Source organism: Alligator sinensis, unplaced genomic scaffold, assembly GCF_000455745.1.
Source record: "Alligator sinensis unplaced genomic scaffold, ASM45574v1 scaffold223_1, whole genome shotgun sequence".
Lineage (NCBI taxonomy): Eukaryota > Metazoa > Chordata > Crocodylia > Alligatoridae > Alligator > Alligator sinensis.
This window is the reverse complement of record NW_005841936.1, coordinates 1324163-1342453: the sequence shown is the minus strand read 5'-3', so window position 1 is coordinate 1342453 and position 18291 is coordinate 1324163. Positions and strand designations below refer to the sequence as shown.

Here is an 18291-nt window from a genome sequence, read left to right as displayed (position 1 = left end):
TGCAGTATTGCATTTGTGATGTGCTAAGGGGGTTGCATGAGATAACACTTTTGAAAAAAATAAAATATGATTTTTGTATAAATAACTTGGTTACACCACAGAGTGCTCATATTAGTTCATCTCTTTTTCAGGATAAGCAATCAAAGAAAATCTCTGCTATACTTACATTGAGAGCAGACCTTGTGTGGCTCTTTCTTTTTTTTTTTCTCAAAATGAAATGTTGAACTAGCTAAAGTCCCAACATTTCCTTGACTTGTGGTAATGCTTCTGCTATTATATATTTTGAACTTTATTGGAATTAGTTATTCCTTTAATGGAGAAAGAAGCAATGAAAACAGATCTTTTCCTAGAGCAACAAATGGAGAGCAATTTCCCTGGGATAAATTAAGGCTCCCTGATTGGATTATTCCGGTTCATTATGACCTCCTGATTCACCCAAATTTGAGTACATCAGTATTCACAGGCTTTCTGAAGACTGAAGTCACTGTAAGACTTGAAACCAATTTCATAGTGTTGCACAGCAAACATCTGGAAATCACCAGAGCACTTATTGAGGAGAGAAATCCAAAGATACAAGGAGATTTAAAACAGCTGAAGATTTTGGAATATCCAACTCATGAGCAAGTGGCTTTTTTGTCTGCTGACCCATTACTGGTGGATAAGAAGTATTTCCTTTCCATTAATTACATAGCAAATCTTTCAGATGGTTTCTATGGATTGTATAAAAGTACTTATAAAACTAAGGATGGTCAAACAAGGTAAGCAAAATGTACAAAATCTTCATATCAAGAAATGTTGCTATATAAATCCTCTTAAAACTCTCATACTTTAAACTGTGTAAAATAATGCCATTATAGCTTTATGCATTATAATTTTTCTCTCTCTCTCAAGCTTTCTCCATTCAGAAAGTTGATGTTTTATTGTAGTGTATTTATTTGCGTAATGGCTGCTGGTTTATATTAAAGCATGATTTTTATTCACGTATACAATACAGAATAATTTTTCCACAGCATTCGTGGAATGCTTATCTTCATAAAAATCTGCAAAAAAAATTTAGTAACCTATTTTACTATTTCCTTAAAGGAAAACAAAAATACAGCAACAGTACAAACCATTTAAATGGAAGCTGTGGGAATGGATTATCTGAGCACAACTATTGTACTTTTGGGATAAAAGCATGCTCACTAATCTGTACAGTAAGTCTGTTGTTTAGAGCATTAGTATGTTAGAGAAGTAGGGCTGGAAGGGACATCATGAGGTCATTTAGTCCAGTCCCCTGCTCAAGTGTGAGTCTGTCCAACCTGTTTTTAATTTCTAGGGATGGAGATTCCAGTCATCACTTAAGTATTTGAAGACTATCAGATCCCCCCCCTCAGTCTTCTCTTTTCCAGACTAAATAACCCTAGTTCTTTCAGCATAAGTCATGTTTCCCAGGCCTCTAATCATTTTTGTTCATCTCCACTGGGCTTTTTCCAATTTATCAGTGTCCTTCTTGATGTGCAGGGCCCAAAACTGGACACAATTCCAGGTGAGGCCTCACCAATACTGAGTACAATGGAAAAATCGCTTCTCTTGATTTGTAAGTGACGCTCTTGTTCATAGAATCCAGTGCATTGTTGCGGGTTTTTTTGTTTGCTTTTTGCAACAAGAGTACACTGTTGGATCATATTCAGCCTATGGTTGGTCTACTGTAACCCCAGATCCCTCTCTGCAGTCCTGTAGCCTAACTAATCATTCCCCAGTCTGTATTTGTGCATGTAATTCTTCCATCCCAAGTGCACAAATTTGCACTTGTTGAATCTCATGTGACTGATTGCAACCATTTCTCCAGTCTATCCAGGTCATTTTTGATCCTAGCCCTGCCCTCCAGAGTGTCAAAAACTCCGCCCAACTTAATGTTGTCTGCAAATTTGCTTAGTGTGCACTCAGTCCCATCATCCAAATTGTTAATGAAGATGTTAAACGGTACCAGACTCAGGACAGATTCCTGGGGAACCCCACTTGATACCTCCTCGCGACTAGACACTGAGCTGTTGATAAATACTCATTGAGCATGATGGTCCAACCAGTTATGTATCAACCTTACAGTACTTCTGTCCAGTCTGTATTTCCTTAGCTTGTTAATGAGGATGTCATGGGAGACAGTGTCAAAAGCCTTGTTTATATAAAGATATCACATCCACTGCTCTTCCCCATTCACAGAGCCTTTCACCTTATCATAGAAGGAAATCAGGTTAGTTAGGCGTGACTTGCTCTTAGTGAATCCATATTGGCTGTTCCTAATAATCTTCTCCTCTAGGTGCTTCAAAATATGTCTTTGAGGATCTGTTCCATGATCTTCCTAGGTATTGAGGTCAGACTGTCTGTAACTCTGGATTCTCCTTTTTCCTTAAATTAAAGATAATCACTGCTCTTTTCCAAACATCAGGGAACTCACCCAACCTCCACAAGTTCTCAAAGAGAATTGCTAATGGCTCTGAAATTACCTCAGCCAAATTCCTCCAGTACTCTCGATGTATCCCATCCAACCCCACTGTCTTAAAAGCATTTAGCATCTCTAAATCATCCCTAACCTGTTCTTCCACTTTTCTAGACTGTTTGCCTCCTTCCCCATCTTAGATGCCAACTGTGCTTGTCAACTGATATCTCCCTGTTTGTGAAGGCTGAAGTAAAAAAGGCATTAAATATTTCAGTGTTCGCTGCATAATCTATAACTAGATTGCTTTCTACATTTTATAAGGGAAAGGACCTACAGTTTCTTTGGTCTGCCTCTTGTTTCTACATACTTGTAGAAGCCCTTTTTCTTGCCTTTATGTCCCTTGCCAGCTGTATCTCAAGTTGTGACTGGGCCTTCCTAATTTTCTCCCTGCGTGCCTGTGCAATACTCTTATACTCTTCCTTAGTTATATAACCAAGTGTCCACATTTTGTAGGATTCCTATTTGAGTTTCATTTTATTGAAGAATTTTCTATCTAGCCAGGCTGGTCTCCTTTTGTACTTCCTGTACTTTTGTTGCATCAGGTAACTTGCTCCTATGCCCTGAAAAGGGCCTCCTTAAACTACACCCAACTCTACCGGACATATTTTTTCCTCAGACTTACTTCCCAGGGGATCATACCACCAGTTCCCTGAGTTTGCAGTGGTCTGTTTTTCTGAAGGCCGGTGTCCTTATTCTGCTGCTCTCTTTCCTTCCTTCCTTTAGGATATTGAACTCTATCACTTTGTGGTCACGGTCACCCACATGACTTTCCATCTCTACATTCTCGACCAATTTCTCCCTTTTTGTGAGCAGCAAGTTGAGAAGAGCTTTCCCCCTAGTTGGCTTCTCTATCATCTGTGCTAAAAAGTTATTTGCAACACACTCCACATCCACTGCTTATGCACTACTGTGTTTTCCTCCCAGCAGATAGCTGAATAATTAAAGTCCTTCATGAGAACCAGGTCCTGTGATTTGGAAACTTCTGTCAATTGTTTAAAGATGACCTCATCTACCTCTTCCTCCTGGTTTGGTGGCCTATAGTGGGTGACAGTCCCCATGATGCTTTCCCCTTTGACCTTCACCTAGAGGCTTTCAACAGGCCTACCTTCCACACATACTGAGCCTGAGAATATACACCTCTTTTATATATAAGGCAACACCTCCTCTTCTATCTTCTACTTATCCTCCCTGAACAAGTTATGCCCATCCATGGCATTACTCCAGTTATGCAAACTATTCCACCAGGTCACCATAATAATTACTGAGCTGTACTAAGACCTGTTTATTTCCAATGCTTCTAGCATTAATTTATAAAGATTTTGCATATCTAACTGATTTGTCCTATATGCTCCCTTAACCATTACTATGGCTTCTTGTTTCCCTTTACTAAGTTTTTTATCCAGGTTTCCTGGCTCTTTAATTACTTCTGGGTTTTTGTCTCCATATCCTTATGAACCTAGTTTAAAGAATCCTCCCTAGGTTTGTTTTAAAGACTCCTCCCCCTCTCTATCAGGTGGAACCAATCTCTTCCCAGTAGTCCTTCATTTTGGAAAGATCTTATTCTGATTTTGATTTGGTATGGCACAGAGTAACATCAGGGGGAATTCATTTAACTAATTAAGCATGTGAGGCAATTAGTGATAGGCAATGGGCTTAGATTCCTGTGTCATTTTTGTTTTAAAAAATTATTCCTTTCATTAAAAAATTATTACGAATATCTCCATGTATAAAATCTTTAGACTTTAGAACAGAAACCATTTGTTAGACACATATGTGAACTATCTAGGAATTGTGTGTGTGTCAGAAGTTAAGAGTAATTGTTAAATAGTTGTTTCAAAGTAGTAGAATAAAATAGTCCTTTGTTCCTATAACTAGTTATTTGGAGCTCATTAATAAACATTTTTCATATGGACTTTCTCTTCCATCTTCCAAATGGCATTTTTTGTTTCATCTCTCTCTCTGCAGACCTCTCACAGTTTCTTGACCTATGCTTAATTTATGCCTACTCCTTTTACCCCTTACGCTGTCATCTTTCTCTCTTATCTCCTCCCCCTTCACTTTTATTTTTATTTAGCCTCTACTCACCTAACTAAACCTAAAATGTGGAACTAACAGGACATTTACTACCATCCCAGAATTTGCCCTGCTTGTGTACTATATCCCTTTGCCCACCCTCATCTATCTTGTTTATTTGTACAGTATTTTTTTCAGGGCCCAGATTGTCTACTGTCATGTATTTGTATAGTGCCTAGCACAATTGGACCTCATTCTTAATTGATCCTTAGGGACTACCATAATAAACTTGATGAGAAATAATAAACTGCTACAATCAGATTACATTCTTTCTGCAGAAACAAAAATATCTTCAATAGCAGCACAAACACATGGCTAAGTTCTGTCTTTGTTTTGTCTTTATTATATCTTTTAACCATTTTCTAACAGGCAGAGTTGTATTGTGACCTGAGCTCTGTAATACTCAGGGCTTAATGACTGTACAGTTGTCATAGACAGGTCTTTAAAACTCTCTAACACCACCCTACTGTTTAGATTCCTTTTATCCAAGCAATTTTCCTTTTAAGTCCCTCAAGTTCATATTATGTTATGGTTTATCTGTTTGCCTTGGTGAAAAGAGGTACTTTTCTTGCAAATTCTAATACTTTCTTTGTCTTTTTAGGCTGTTGGTTTCTACTCATTTTGAACCTACTTCTGCCCGTATGGCATTCCCCTGTTTTGATGAACCATACTTTAAAGCAAATTATACAATAAAGATTCGGAGGGAAGAGCAACATGTTGCACTGTCTAATATGCCAAAGGTGACCTGTTCATCTTCAGTTCTTTAACCTATATATATATATATATATATATATATATATATATATATATATGTATATATATGTGTGTGTATGTGTGTATATATATGCATGTATATATATGCATGCATGTATATGTGTGTGTGTGTGTATATATATATGTGTGTGTGTGTATATATATATATATATATATATGTATTGTTTTCCTTCCTTTACTGAGGATTGCCATTAACGTATTACAGTGAGGCAAATAAAATGGGTGGCTTTTGATATCATGCAAAGGGATTTTTACCCTTATGAAGATAAGGGAGTCCTTATTTAAACTAATGATAGCTCATTAAAAACTAATTCAAGGAAACAGTTCTTCACGTGGTATCAGCATGATGAAATCCTGCCATGGGACATCAGAGAGAGATTGTTGTATGAACTATAGCAGCATCTTTAAGTATATATGCTAGGATAACAGAAATCAAATCTCTTGACCTTTGTTATTCAGGAAGTCAGGCAATCATAACGCTACCTTCTGGCCCTAAATTCTGAATGCATGAGTTGTGCTTCAGAGCATTTACTAACTTCAGAGATTTACTAACTTCCCCATATGCAACACTACCTTAAAAAAACACTTCCTTCCTTCCTCTAAAAAATCTTCAGGTACTAGTTTACAGCCTTGATAGAGACTTATGGTCTCAGGTGGAATATATGGAATTAGATCAGATGATTTTTTTATCTGACCAGATAGATCTACTATCTGATATGGTAAATCACACCATATAATTCTGCCCTTTATAAAAAAAGAACTCCATGATTTAAATAATTCCTTAATACCAGCCATGACTAATTATTCCACCTCAGTTGCCAGGGCTGTTGCAAAGAACCTTTTTCTCATTCTCAGTACTTATCCAGGGTCTTTCTTCCTTTTACATTCAATAAGATGTGCTGAGCAGTCCTAGAAAAGCAACCTGCAGTTTTAGTGGAAAATGTAGTGGCTCTGCCTACTATAAATGAGTATAATATACCAGTGTATTTTGTCCCAATTTGTGATCTTTTAGGTAAAGACTAGAAAATTAGGCAACAATCTGGTTGAAGATCATTTTGCAGAGACGGTAAAGATGAGCACCTACTTGGTAGCATTTATTGTTAGTGATTTTCAGTCAATCAGTGGAACAACTTCATCTGGAATTAAGGTAGGTTTAAAGGTGACAAGCACTTATTTAAAAAGCTTCTGAAATAAGTATTATGTACATCTTGTTTCTTCATATTCGGTTTCCTTTAGCTACATCCTCCTCCTTTCTGTATCCTTTATATTGTATTTTCCAAAATATTGTCTTTTTTTATTAGAAAACATCCTGGGATATGAACTCAAATCATTAAAGAGGTCTAGATTTTCCTTCTACTTACACCTATGTAAAGCAAGATTGTCACCATTAAAGCTAATTTGGTTACACTGGTATAAGGTTAATGTGTGAAGAGAATCAAGCGAGTTGTGCTTTAAAATGCCTAAAGTTGAACCAATGACATTGTATTATCCTGAAAAGCCAGATTTAGAGTTGAAAGCAATGTCCCAAGAATTTATCTGGCTGCAAACAAGAACTGACCTTTATAGAAAAATCCTGTAAACTCTACTAGAGATGAAATCAGTAAGGCAACCTGTATAAATTGTTAGATAATGTCCTGTCAGCAATTACATAACTATAATAGTTATATAACTTACAAGTTACAAATTCTGCCGAGTTTTTATAATTTCTTATTAAATTCTATAGGGCCTTTTATAAAGGGCTGAAGTAATAATATGAAACTTGGTATAGAGTATACTGTGTTGTAAATAAGTTCAAACAAAATAATGACTTCATCCTGAGCTAAAAGCTGCAATAGCGTTGTAGAAAGAATGGCAGAACTGAAAATGTTTAGAAGGAATAAAGAAACCAAATGATGGATATCTAAAGAAAATTAAGAACTAAACTTCACTTTGACACATGGCATCAGGAAATGGGTGCAATTTAATGGACTCCAATGAGGGCGCATTGGATCTTAAAAGGAAAAGATATATTTAACTGAAAGGCCATCTTTCTACTGTCTCCTTCATGGCCAACATAGCAGGCTAAAACTTAACAACAGCACTGCTTTCAGATCCTGTCTACAATGGCCTATGCTCAGATGAAACAGTCACTGATAAGCAGTGAAACTCAAACCACAGGCATGCTACCTATTGCAGAGTTTCTAGTTTGGGCCAAACTTTTAGGAATCGATCCTGGAGTACTCCAGATACAAATGTACAGTAACAAATAGGTCACTTTAGGCACCTATGAGTAAACAAAAGGTATATGATGTGGGTAAGAAAGGTGCTTATTTATTAATGTGTTTTCATTGCAATGTATTTGTTTATGGGAGCTGAACATTACTCTTCACCTTGGATAAGCAAGAGAGCATATTTCTTATTCTGCATTTTAACTTCTAAAAGTAAATTTCAAAAGAAATGCAAACCAGCTAAACAACTGTTTATTGTTTTAAGAGCCACATGTTATGGAGTTGTGTACTGTGTTTTTTTCCCACAGGTATCTGTATACGTTAATCCAGAGAAACTGAATCAAGCTCACTATGCATTGGAAGCTGCCATAAAGATCTTGGAATTCTATGAACAGTATTTTGGTATTTATTATCCTCTTCCAAAGCAAGGTAAGTCATTGAAAAGGTCATGAAACCTCTACCAGATACACAGTAAAACATGTTATAAAAGGAGTAGTAAATATGAACCCATTATTATTAATTGTTGCTTATATAACACCTATGGGCGTTTGCCCCAAAAGTACAAAGACACATTCCCTGCCTGGAAGACCTCAGTCAGAACAGACAACATATAGAAGGAAACTGTATCCATCTTTGGGTCTTACACGTCAAGAAAGATGTGGACAGACTGGAAAGAGTCCAGGGGAGAGTGACAAAAATGAAGAGTCATTTCAAAAAGTCTTGTTCATCCTCAGCCAAAAGGAAGACTTGTTTATGACTTGTCCCCTGACTTATAGGATCATAGGAAAGTAGGGCTGGAAATGAAATGATCCTAAAAGTCAGGGGAAGCAGCAAAACAAAGTGTTTCAATACTAAGAACCATCCTGTTATTTCCACATTTTCCACTAAGGGTTGTTTCTTTCTTTAATTTCAAAAAGTCTTGTTCATCCTCAGCCAAAAGGAAGACTTGTCTATGACACTTCTGTGTCAAGCCCATGACCAGCACCAAGATGCATGCCTGCCTCCTTCTGCTGACTGTGCAGGAGCCTGGAAATTAAGTTGTGTAGTCAGCTTCAAGCAGCCCTGAGTATGTGCCCCACTGCTATTCCCAGGCTTTCTGTATGTTTCAGAAGTTCTTGTTGGAGTGTGCTCAGGGTCACTGTAAGATGGTTACTTTGCCTAAATTAGGTTTTGAGCACTCCTGGTAAGAGGTGAGTGAAAAGGTCATGCTTCTCTGTAGTGGTCCCACACTTAACATGGAGGCAATACAGCTGAAGCCATAAGGAGAATGGAAATTCTATGAGGTATACACAGTGATGAGGATTTTGAGAGAGATGGCTGAAGAACTTTGCAAAATGAAGATCTTTGCTTTCTTAGGTCATTAAATCCATTAAACCCCCTAATAAATATAAGTAGTTACTTTATTCTGGTGAAATGCTCTCTGAAAGGTTAACTAAAGAATAGTCTTTCTAAGCAAATCTTGCTTATCTTGGCAGCATTCTTTCTTTTAAAACAGTAAAAAGTCTGTACAATATCAGGAATACACCTCACCTTTCATCATTAGTTACAGGCAGGAACAGACACTTCCTCTTTATGCGAAAGTCAGTTCCTGTAGCTTTTGAAAGCAGTAGACCAGCAAAACATATTTAGCAGCTGGAGGCTGTTCATGTTGTTGGTTGTCTTATACATGTTACCTCTTCACATTGAGCCTACACCAGCTCCCATTTTAATCAATAGAACACTCCCGCTGATTTCCGTGGGAGTGGAATTAGATCAGCTGTAGAGAGATTTTTATTTGGAAATGGCTTATTAGACTTAACTGTGATAAGCTTCTGACTACAAAAGGTTGGATATTAGGGAAAAGCTTTCTCAATACGAAGGTGGTGAAGCACTGGAACAGGTTTCCTAGAGAGGTGGGGGAATCTTCATCTTTGGAGGTTTTTAAGACCGGATTTTACAAAGTGATGGCTGGAATGATCTAGTTGGGGATGGTCCTGCTTTGAGCAGGGGGTTGGACTAGATGACCTCCTGAAGTCCCTTCCAGGCCTAATTTTCTATGATTCAGAGTCCTATATATCCAAGTAGATTAAATTCAGCTGTTTTTCAGATCTTGTTGCTGTCCCTGATTTCCAGTCAGGAGCTATGGAGAACTGGGGTCTGACCACCTACAGAGAGACTTCTCTACTGTATGATCCTGAGACATCTTCAGCTTCTGACAAACTTTGGATTACCATGGTGATAGGTCATGAACTAGCTCATCAGGTAGTCTAATTTTGATAACTTATTTGGCATATTCCTCAGAACTTGAGAAGATAAATAATGAAGATAATTAGAACTAGTTTCCACCTGGTATTCTTTTCTGAAAATTGTTGGTTTTTTGTGTAAAAAGGAGCACTAGGATTCCACGTGGACCATGTCTAGCATGCAAATCTTAAAATGTACCAACATGGAGTTTTTCTTTTTTAACCTTAATGATAAGTTCTGTAGGTATACCCTGAGATCTGTAAAACAAACAGAAAGGAAGAAAGCTGTTACTTTAGGCCAAATGAATACCCTTCGTGACATCTGTGCAAGTCCACTGCCTGCAGAAGGCGTACAAAGTATAACTGATTGGTCCCATAATTAGCACTTAGTTAAAAATGATGTCTGTCTAGATACTTAAATAGCTCTCATCATCATAGCATAAGGGCACTTAAAAAACATAAATGAATTATCCCAATAAAAACACTATAAAATGGGAAAGCACCATTATTTTTTTTCTTTTAATAAGTGGTATATTAAGGCTTATTAAAGTTCTTCTCCAGAAGTGATGGTCTCATTCTCTCCTTTTGAAGCCACTAAGAAATGTCTGTAGCTTGTTCCAGATCTCAAAGACAATCTGTGACAGAGATGGAAACTGACTAGATTTCTCAAATCCCCAATTAGTTACTTAACCACAAGATGATTTTTCCCATCTGGAACGATGATGCTTAGTAAAGAAGAGAATCTGGTCCTCTGTTATATTGGCTCAGCAATTTTAATAGAAGGCAAAAGCTTTCTTATTTTTCTCACTCTAATAGTTATAATTCAGAACACAGGGAGCATGAATGTTAAGAAAGAACTGTCTATCTCTGAATAGTTGCTTTTCAGAGTAGAAATGTATCTTAAAGTAGCAATACAAAGATTCAGCAAGAGTTTTCAGGTTTTCCAGTGACTGTTACCAGCAAATCATTTTCTGTTCATAAATTATGTCTTCAGTTTATTAGGAGTTAGTTTAGTTTCCTAGTTCTAATTAGCAAGTATAGGAACGACAGGCTAAATCCTATTATACTTTACAAGCCTAAAGGACATATATGTAGCTGCATTAATGGAGTTTTTGCCACTGACATGCTATTTTCAACTCAGCATTGCCCATGGTAACTACTGAGCATGGTCAGTAAGGCTATGGTCCAGCCAGGCAGCTGTGTGAGGAGAGAGAATGGGTGTAATGCTGGGCAAGTCCTGAAGTTCTAGTCAGGCACAAACCACAGTAAAATAGGGGTGAAAGAGGAGAGGTTCCTACCTTTTAGCTCAATAGTACTGAGGTTAGCATATTTGCCTAGGGAGCAGTTGACTAGTTTCTGGTCTCATCCGCCTAGAGAAGTTTTGAATCAGTATTTTCTGCTTCCCAGTAAAGTATTCTAACCATCAGACTCTGAGCTCAATAGTATCCAAAGTATTGTCCATTTGAAGCAGGCTCACTCATCTTGCAGTTAATATTCCTTGGATAAATTAGATAAACATCACTGAGAAATTTCTGCCCTATTGGGAATCTGAGCTGAAACTAAACCCTGGGTCCCTTCCTTTCCTGGGTAGTATCTCTCTGGTTAGGAACAGACATTCAAAAAGCCTGAGCCTGAATTGCTTCAGTCTCTGCAGGTTAGTTTAACCTGGCTAGGCTAAATCACTTTGTAACTGCCCAGAAATGCAAGCACATGACTGCAGTGGCTCAGGCTAGAGGCCAGGGGTGTGCTACAGCAGCCCTGCCTTCCCTTGTACAGTATTGAGCTAAGGGGAGGCATTGCCAGGCCCCAGCAGGACACTCTGATTAGCCCAGTAGGGAATTGATAACAGTGTTTATCACCCCTAACTCAGTGTGTATTACCTCATTAAGAAAACAACAGAGAGACATTACCTGTTGATTCAGCACAGACTGTAGCCAGCATGTGGTCTGCTAGCTAATATGCAGACACCTCTCCACAACGCAGAGGGGAGGGGGGAATTCCTGCTTTGCAGGGAGTGGTGAGGGGTGGTGGTAGGGAGCACCCCACAGTCTTGTCGGAGCTGCAGCCAGGGAGCAGAGAGGAGGGGCCAGCCCTGCTGTGGAGCAGAGAGCGCTGCGCAGCCTAGAGAGCATACCAGGATGCTGGGGGAGTCTGGCTTATCTTCAACCAGCAAGGGGTCTGGGATAGACATTGCATAAATCAGTTTGACCCAAATCAGTTAAATCTGATACTACATTCAACCAGGTTAATCTCAAACTGGTTTCAACCATTTTCAAGCTGGTTTATGTGCACTGAACATCTGTTCTGGTACAGGTTTAAACCAGTTTCTGATAACTTAAACTGTTTTATGTGTAATGTCTGTCCCTAGCCTCTGTCTCTGGCTTGTATTTTTCATTTCCCTCTCTTAGATATCCAGTGGGCTGGCTTCAAAAGGAGAGCTGAAGAGGGCAATGGATGATGCTTAGTTCATGAGAGTGCTGAGAAATAGAAGATGCAGGTTCAAATTCCTTTTAGATAAAGGACCTGTCCTAGGACCCTGGTCTCTTCCTCCCTGGGCAAGTGTCCTAACCACTACATTTCTGGGCTACTTCCAGCAAGTGTATGCATAGGGTGGTTCACTTTGCCAAAGTAGGAATAATTGTGTTATTATTATATAACACCTGCCAAAACCTGCAGTTATGCAGTTACATCTGCACCACTTAAGTATGTAAAGTGAAATAGGGTTTAGCTGTAATTGAAAATATGAAAGCTATTTGCCTACTGAACTGTAAGTAAATCTAAAAATATCTGTAAATCTAATGAGCTCCTTTGTTAAAAATAATTGTAATTGCTATATTAAACACTGAGCCAAAACCTTCCTGTTTTATTCCCAATGGTAGTTCCCTTGACTTTAAGAGGACTACTCAGACCAGAAAGATAAGTATAATTTGGTCTTACAAGTTTTGTAAAACCATTAAAACATTCCAAAGATAAATGATGTAACAGCCAATTGTGTTTAAGGATTCTTGCTGTAATGTCTTTTCGAACAGTACACTTTATTCTAGATACTCCCCTTCTTATTTATTCAAAATAGAAAGAAATTGATGATAAAAACGGTGAGGTAATAGAGAGCACATAATAATGAGTGTTGGATGCATCCATTCCATTATCATGCATTAGAGAATGATTTTCATTGCTACCCAATAATGCAGTTTTATTCATGCTTAATTTTCTAAGTATAGGATTATTGTTTTATGTGATATAATAAATAGCCCAGGCTAAGAAATCAACCTCTCTTGTAAGAAGGCTCTCAGGAAACAATTTGAAGGATGCTAGAGTTGCATACTTATGCAAGTTTTTATTGTTAATGTATTGACCAACTCCTTTTCATTGAGAAGTGTAAAGAGTTGTTTCACTCTCACCTGGAAGTTAAATAAGTCTCCTTCTTTTAAGATGCTGGATGTCAGAAGTATTGTTCTGTTGGAAAAACCCATACTTTAAAAATAATTGTTTTAATTCCTTTGTCTTCTTTATCTGTTTCTGAGCGTATATATTACTCTATTTTTAGTGGTTTGGTAACCTGGTTACCATGGAATGGTGGAATGACATCTGGTTGAATGAAGGGTTTGCTAGATACATGGAATTTATCTCTGTTGATGCCACATACCCAGAGTTACAAGTGGTACGTATAGCACATTTTAACTCGCTTGGTATAATTCAAAATGTATTTCTTGAAGTATGTATGCACTAACTAGTTACTTTATCTTGTTAGAATGACTACTTGCTAGATACCTGCTTTACAGCAATGGGAAGAGACTCTATGAACTCATCTCGCCCCATATCTTCAAAAGCAGAAAATCCAACACAGATAAAAGAAATGTTTGATACTGTTTCTTATGACAAGGTAAGTTTGTTTAATTTTCATATGCATTAGTGATATTGTAAGTTATTTGCAGTATGAATGATTTAGAATGTTAAAGATCTAGAAGACAGGAAACTTGGCATTGAAATACTATTAACAAGATGGATTTATAAAAGAGAAAAAGGGGCAGGGGGATGAAAAATTAGGATTAAAGTAATGGAGTCAGATCCCAATTCTGCAGGTTGCTGCACTCAGGGATAGGTGTCTGGCACACAAAACTGATTGACCATGCCATCTTTCAAGATCAGACATTAATTTTGGCTAAAATCATTCTAACTTCCTAATATGTCTCATTTAAATGAATGTGAAAGTATCTCTTGACTTCACTGGGAACAGGACTGAGTCCTAAAGAGTTGCTTTTCCAAAATACTGATAACTCTCACTGATTCCACTGAAAATTAGGGACTCTGCCTTCTGCCTAACTTCAGATAAACATGGCTAACTACCTCTCTTTACTTAGGGATGTTCAGAATTTTGCAGTGCAAAAGAGAGTTCTGTTTTGCAGAATAGTGCACTAACTTTTACCAAGGTAGAAAATTGAAAGGATGCGTATCCATTTCCACTAGGGAATATTGAATTTCTCTCCTAGTTTTTTATTGATTCTGAAAAGTCTTAATTAAGCCCTTTCTTATAATGGTTAAAATACCTAAAGTACTTCCATTATTTAGTCCTTTTTCTGCATGTATGCGAGAGAAAAAAGTCATAGTAAAAAAAAATGTTTTGAATCCTATCCTCTTATACCAAATTGTTACAGTTGGCTGCATTTAGTTATCTTGTTATACATAATAGATTGGCACACATCGCTGATTTGTTATAATTTATAATCTTTGAGGTATGAAGGAAACGAAAATAGTTAATAATTAAATAAAGGTTGTACAGGGATAGCTTTCTGAAGAATTTACAAGGTATAACTAATGTCTTTCTCATGACTCTCTCCTGTATAAAACAGAAAAAAACACCATAAAATGTTTGAAATATCTTGGCATTGGTACAAAATACATTTGTGTAATATTTGTATGTATTTGTTTAAACCAAAATAGGAAGCATTAAGAACTGAAGAAGAATTACTTTTGAATTCTGTGCTTTACTACATTGAGTTAGATTTCTTTTTCTCAAATTAGAAAAGAAAAATTCATTTATTATTTTTAAGTAAGCATAATTTCGAATGTGCAGTTGTATTTGTTTTCATGCTGATTGACATCTCAGTTTAGATTCTTGCTCAGGCCTCCATTAAGTTTTTTTTTCATCTGTTTTCCATCACCCAGTCCTTTTTTTCACTGGTCAAATTTCTTTTGACTGATTGCTGATGAAACTTTTCTTTCTGGCAAGCTGGTAGCTTCACCAGAAGCCACAGCCCATGTGGGTCTATGGGTCAGAGAAGCTAAACCTAGTTGCATACTTGATCCATGAGAGAGAAATTCTGTGCTGATTTACGCCCTGTGCAATCCCAGTGAAGTCCATAGAATTGAAGGGTGCATAAATCAGTACTAAATTTAAACCTAAGGAAGAATACATTTCTACAGCAAAGCAGTGTGGGAGCTGTGGAAAGACAGAATGCACCTTTCAAGCATAAGTGTAGGGTAAGGACAGACCTGTAGCTGCTACTCTGTATCTGAGTTTCAATAATCTGCTGATGTAGAGACCACTAGTTCCATTTTGATATAGATCCACTAGCTAACCTTTACTCACATGCCCTGAAACTTCCTCTAAACATTGTATTAAGCAAAGCTGATATCAAGCTTAGTTCTTCAATGCAGAGGTGATGCAGAGTCAGTTTTTTGCTGGGCCTCATGCTGTCTGGACCGTTGCATGGCTTCCGCATAGTGGGACCTTCTGTGTCTTCTGTTCTAATTTCACTATTAGTGCTTTAGTTATATTTAGTAACTCTGATCAGGCAATAACTTTTTTGCCCTTTGATTTTGGTTCCTACATTTTTTTTACTCACTTTTTATGTTATTAGAATACCTGACTAGTTTTAACAATTTAGCATTGTTTTACAACATATTTATAGCTATTTAGAAGAAAACGGAATTTACAAACTAATTCAATTTTGTCCATTCATATGTAGGGAGCTTGTATTCTACATATGCTGAGAAACTTTCTGACTGATGAAGTGTTTCAGAATGGAATAATTCATTACCTAAAGAAACACAGCTATAGGAATGCAAAGAACAATGATCTTTGGAATAGCTTTGCAAATGTAAGTTTTCTTCTTTTATTTTACCTAGCAAATAGCATACTGCTATGCAATATTCATTCAAGGTAAAAGTCTCCTCCTGTGCAAACAGTATACACAAAGCATATATACACTTTAAATTCCAGTTAAGCCTTGTTTTGAGTATATAAGTGATGCACAGATCTTGTGTGATGGTTCACTTTGCATAGGAATGAATTTCTCCTACTGTGAGTTTTTTTTTTTTTCAGTATGCCTCAATGTAAAGCTATTCAGAAAGTTGAAGTCATAATAAATAAGCTTCTTACATCTTTAGAAGAAATGGAAGAAAATATTTAAATAAGTACACAAAAGATTTAACAATTGAGAGGCAAATTGGCACAAACATCAGAGAAGAGAAAGTTCCAGAATGGAAGGGCATATTGACTGTGACTAATTCTTACTGAAGTCAGCGCCTTGGAGGATTAGCCTGTAATTGTGGAACTGGGAAAGCAAATAAATCTACTTCTGTGTAACAATGTGACTTGAAGTGTTAGGATCTAAGAAGTTCATTAAATAGATTTGGCTCAGTTGCTGTGATGTCCTAAACACTAGTTGAACGATAATAAACTCAGTGCAAGCTTTGATCCATGAGGAATCATTGGTGTACATTGTACAATAAATTATTTCATATTTTGGAGGAATTAGCAATGGGTATAAAGAATCCTGTACCATAGTTCTTTGGTTTATTATGTGATTTATTTTTTAGGGCGATTGTAAAGCAAAGCATTATATTTGTCCAGCATTTAGATCTCAAAAGCACATTACTATATTTTATCACATACAACTCACACCATTTTCTCAAAAATTGCCCTACCCCAAATTCCTATTAAGTGGGGATCTGAATATCTGCCTGGGAAACAAGCACCCTGCTTTGATTCCTGCTCCATAGTGCAGCAGTTGTTGCATTACTATTCAGGCAACTTAATGGTTCCTTGTTCTTTATTCCAGAAGTGTTAATGACCACCTCTTCTTTTTAATGGTCTTGATGTTCCACTAATCAAGCTACTACTCTAAGTGAGTTTGCTGTCTACTAGCTACTCCTGGACACTCTCTCCTCCTATTTCACAGCCCTAGAGACGTTAGCTATTTTCAAAATCATAGATGCACCCATGGAAATGAATCTTTAGTAGCAGCCAGGGTTTGAGCTTTAGTTAAACAGGAATGGGAGAGCAAGTCAGCTGAAGAGTAGGCTATGTTTCTGGTCTGGAAAAAAAATTATTTTTCTTCATTCTGTCTTTCAAAAGCAAGGTGTGTATAATAGTCAGGGGCACATTGTGTGCGAGCAAATACAGCAATCTATTTGCGAGGATAAAGTTAACAGTTTTGCACATTTATCAGGTAACATAAAAGAAGCTAGGCCAGTTTTTCAAGTGGTCTAAATGGGAAAAAAATGTCATCAAAGTAAAAAACAATGACCATTTCATCTATGTAAGAATTAGGTTCAATGAGCTAGGTCTATCTCTGATGTATTCATAGAGAAGGTAACCAAACATTGTTGGGATATGGCATGTGTCAGGAAAAACTGATCCTTCATTCAACTCTGCAACTTAACTAGTAATAAGATTCATATACCTAAAGAAAAGTCAGCCTCTAAGGAAAAATACAACTGAGTATCATCAGCAAAGCAATAACTCAGTAAGTGGAAAGAAAAAAAAAATGACAGCATAGATAGTAAAAAAAGAGGTTAGGCTTAAGGAAGACAAACACATAAGAAATGGCATACTGGATCAGACCACAGATCCATCTAGCTGTCTCCTGTCTTGCTTAGTGGCAGTGAGTACATTCAAAGGGGAAGAGTATTTAAGCAGGCATGGAATAGATCAGTCTGTATATGTCATATCTCCCCTTCCAGCTTCTAGAGCCTGAGGGCTTCTACCTCATGTTCAGGACATATGAAGAAACAAAAGAGAAAAAACATCTTGGAAATCTGTAAGGCTTACATCTAAACAGTAATGTAATGTATTTAAAACCATTTTATAAAGATATGATAATGACCAGTGTACACTTTATACACTGCAAGTAGCTTTGGTTTTATAATTCTGCTGGAGTCAGCCTGCAGCTAAAGATTATGAAAAGACGCAATGAGTAGGCACAAGGACAGTTCCAGTGTCAAGTTCCACATAAGAATTCAAAGGCATCAAAATCACTGAGATTGCCTATCACTGATGTCTGATCTGAAAAGGTGAGTGGTACCAGTGATGAGAACCATACACTGGTTGCAAACTAGTCTAAACACTGAATGTGTGTACAAGGAATAAGCAATCAAAGAATTAAAGAATTTTTTTTGCAAAAATCTTGGTCTGATAAAAGATATCACCTCTACCACAAGCCTTGCTTTTTTCCTCTAGACCAATATGGCTACAACCTGGATACCTGTACAAAGAATACATTTTTAAAAGGGACCAGTCATACTCCAAAAT

The 18291-nt window shown here is 37.1% G+C and overlaps 1 protein-coding gene across 1 annotated transcript in view; it reads left to right on the top strand.

Annotated features, from left to right (window-relative positions):
- Positions 1-251: 251 nt before the first annotated feature.
- The window catches only part of LOC102376935 (endoplasmic reticulum aminopeptidase 2-like), a 32321-nt gene continuing 14281 nt past the window's right edge, over positions 252-18291 (top strand). Inside the window, exons 1-8 of the mRNA XM_006019697.3 lie at positions 252-758; positions 5154-5292; positions 6339-6473; positions 7842-7962; positions 9620-9774; positions 13303-13416; positions 13507-13638; positions 15725-15856. Coding sequence (XP_006019759.1) covers positions 262-758; positions 5154-5292; positions 6339-6473; positions 7842-7962; positions 9620-9774; positions 13303-13416; positions 13507-13638; positions 15725-15856 — 1425 coding nt within the window. The 5' untranslated portion in view covers positions 252-261. The remainder of the gene's footprint in view (positions 759-5153; positions 5293-6338; positions 6474-7841; positions 7963-9619; positions 9775-13302; positions 13417-13506; positions 13639-15724; positions 15857-18291) is intronic.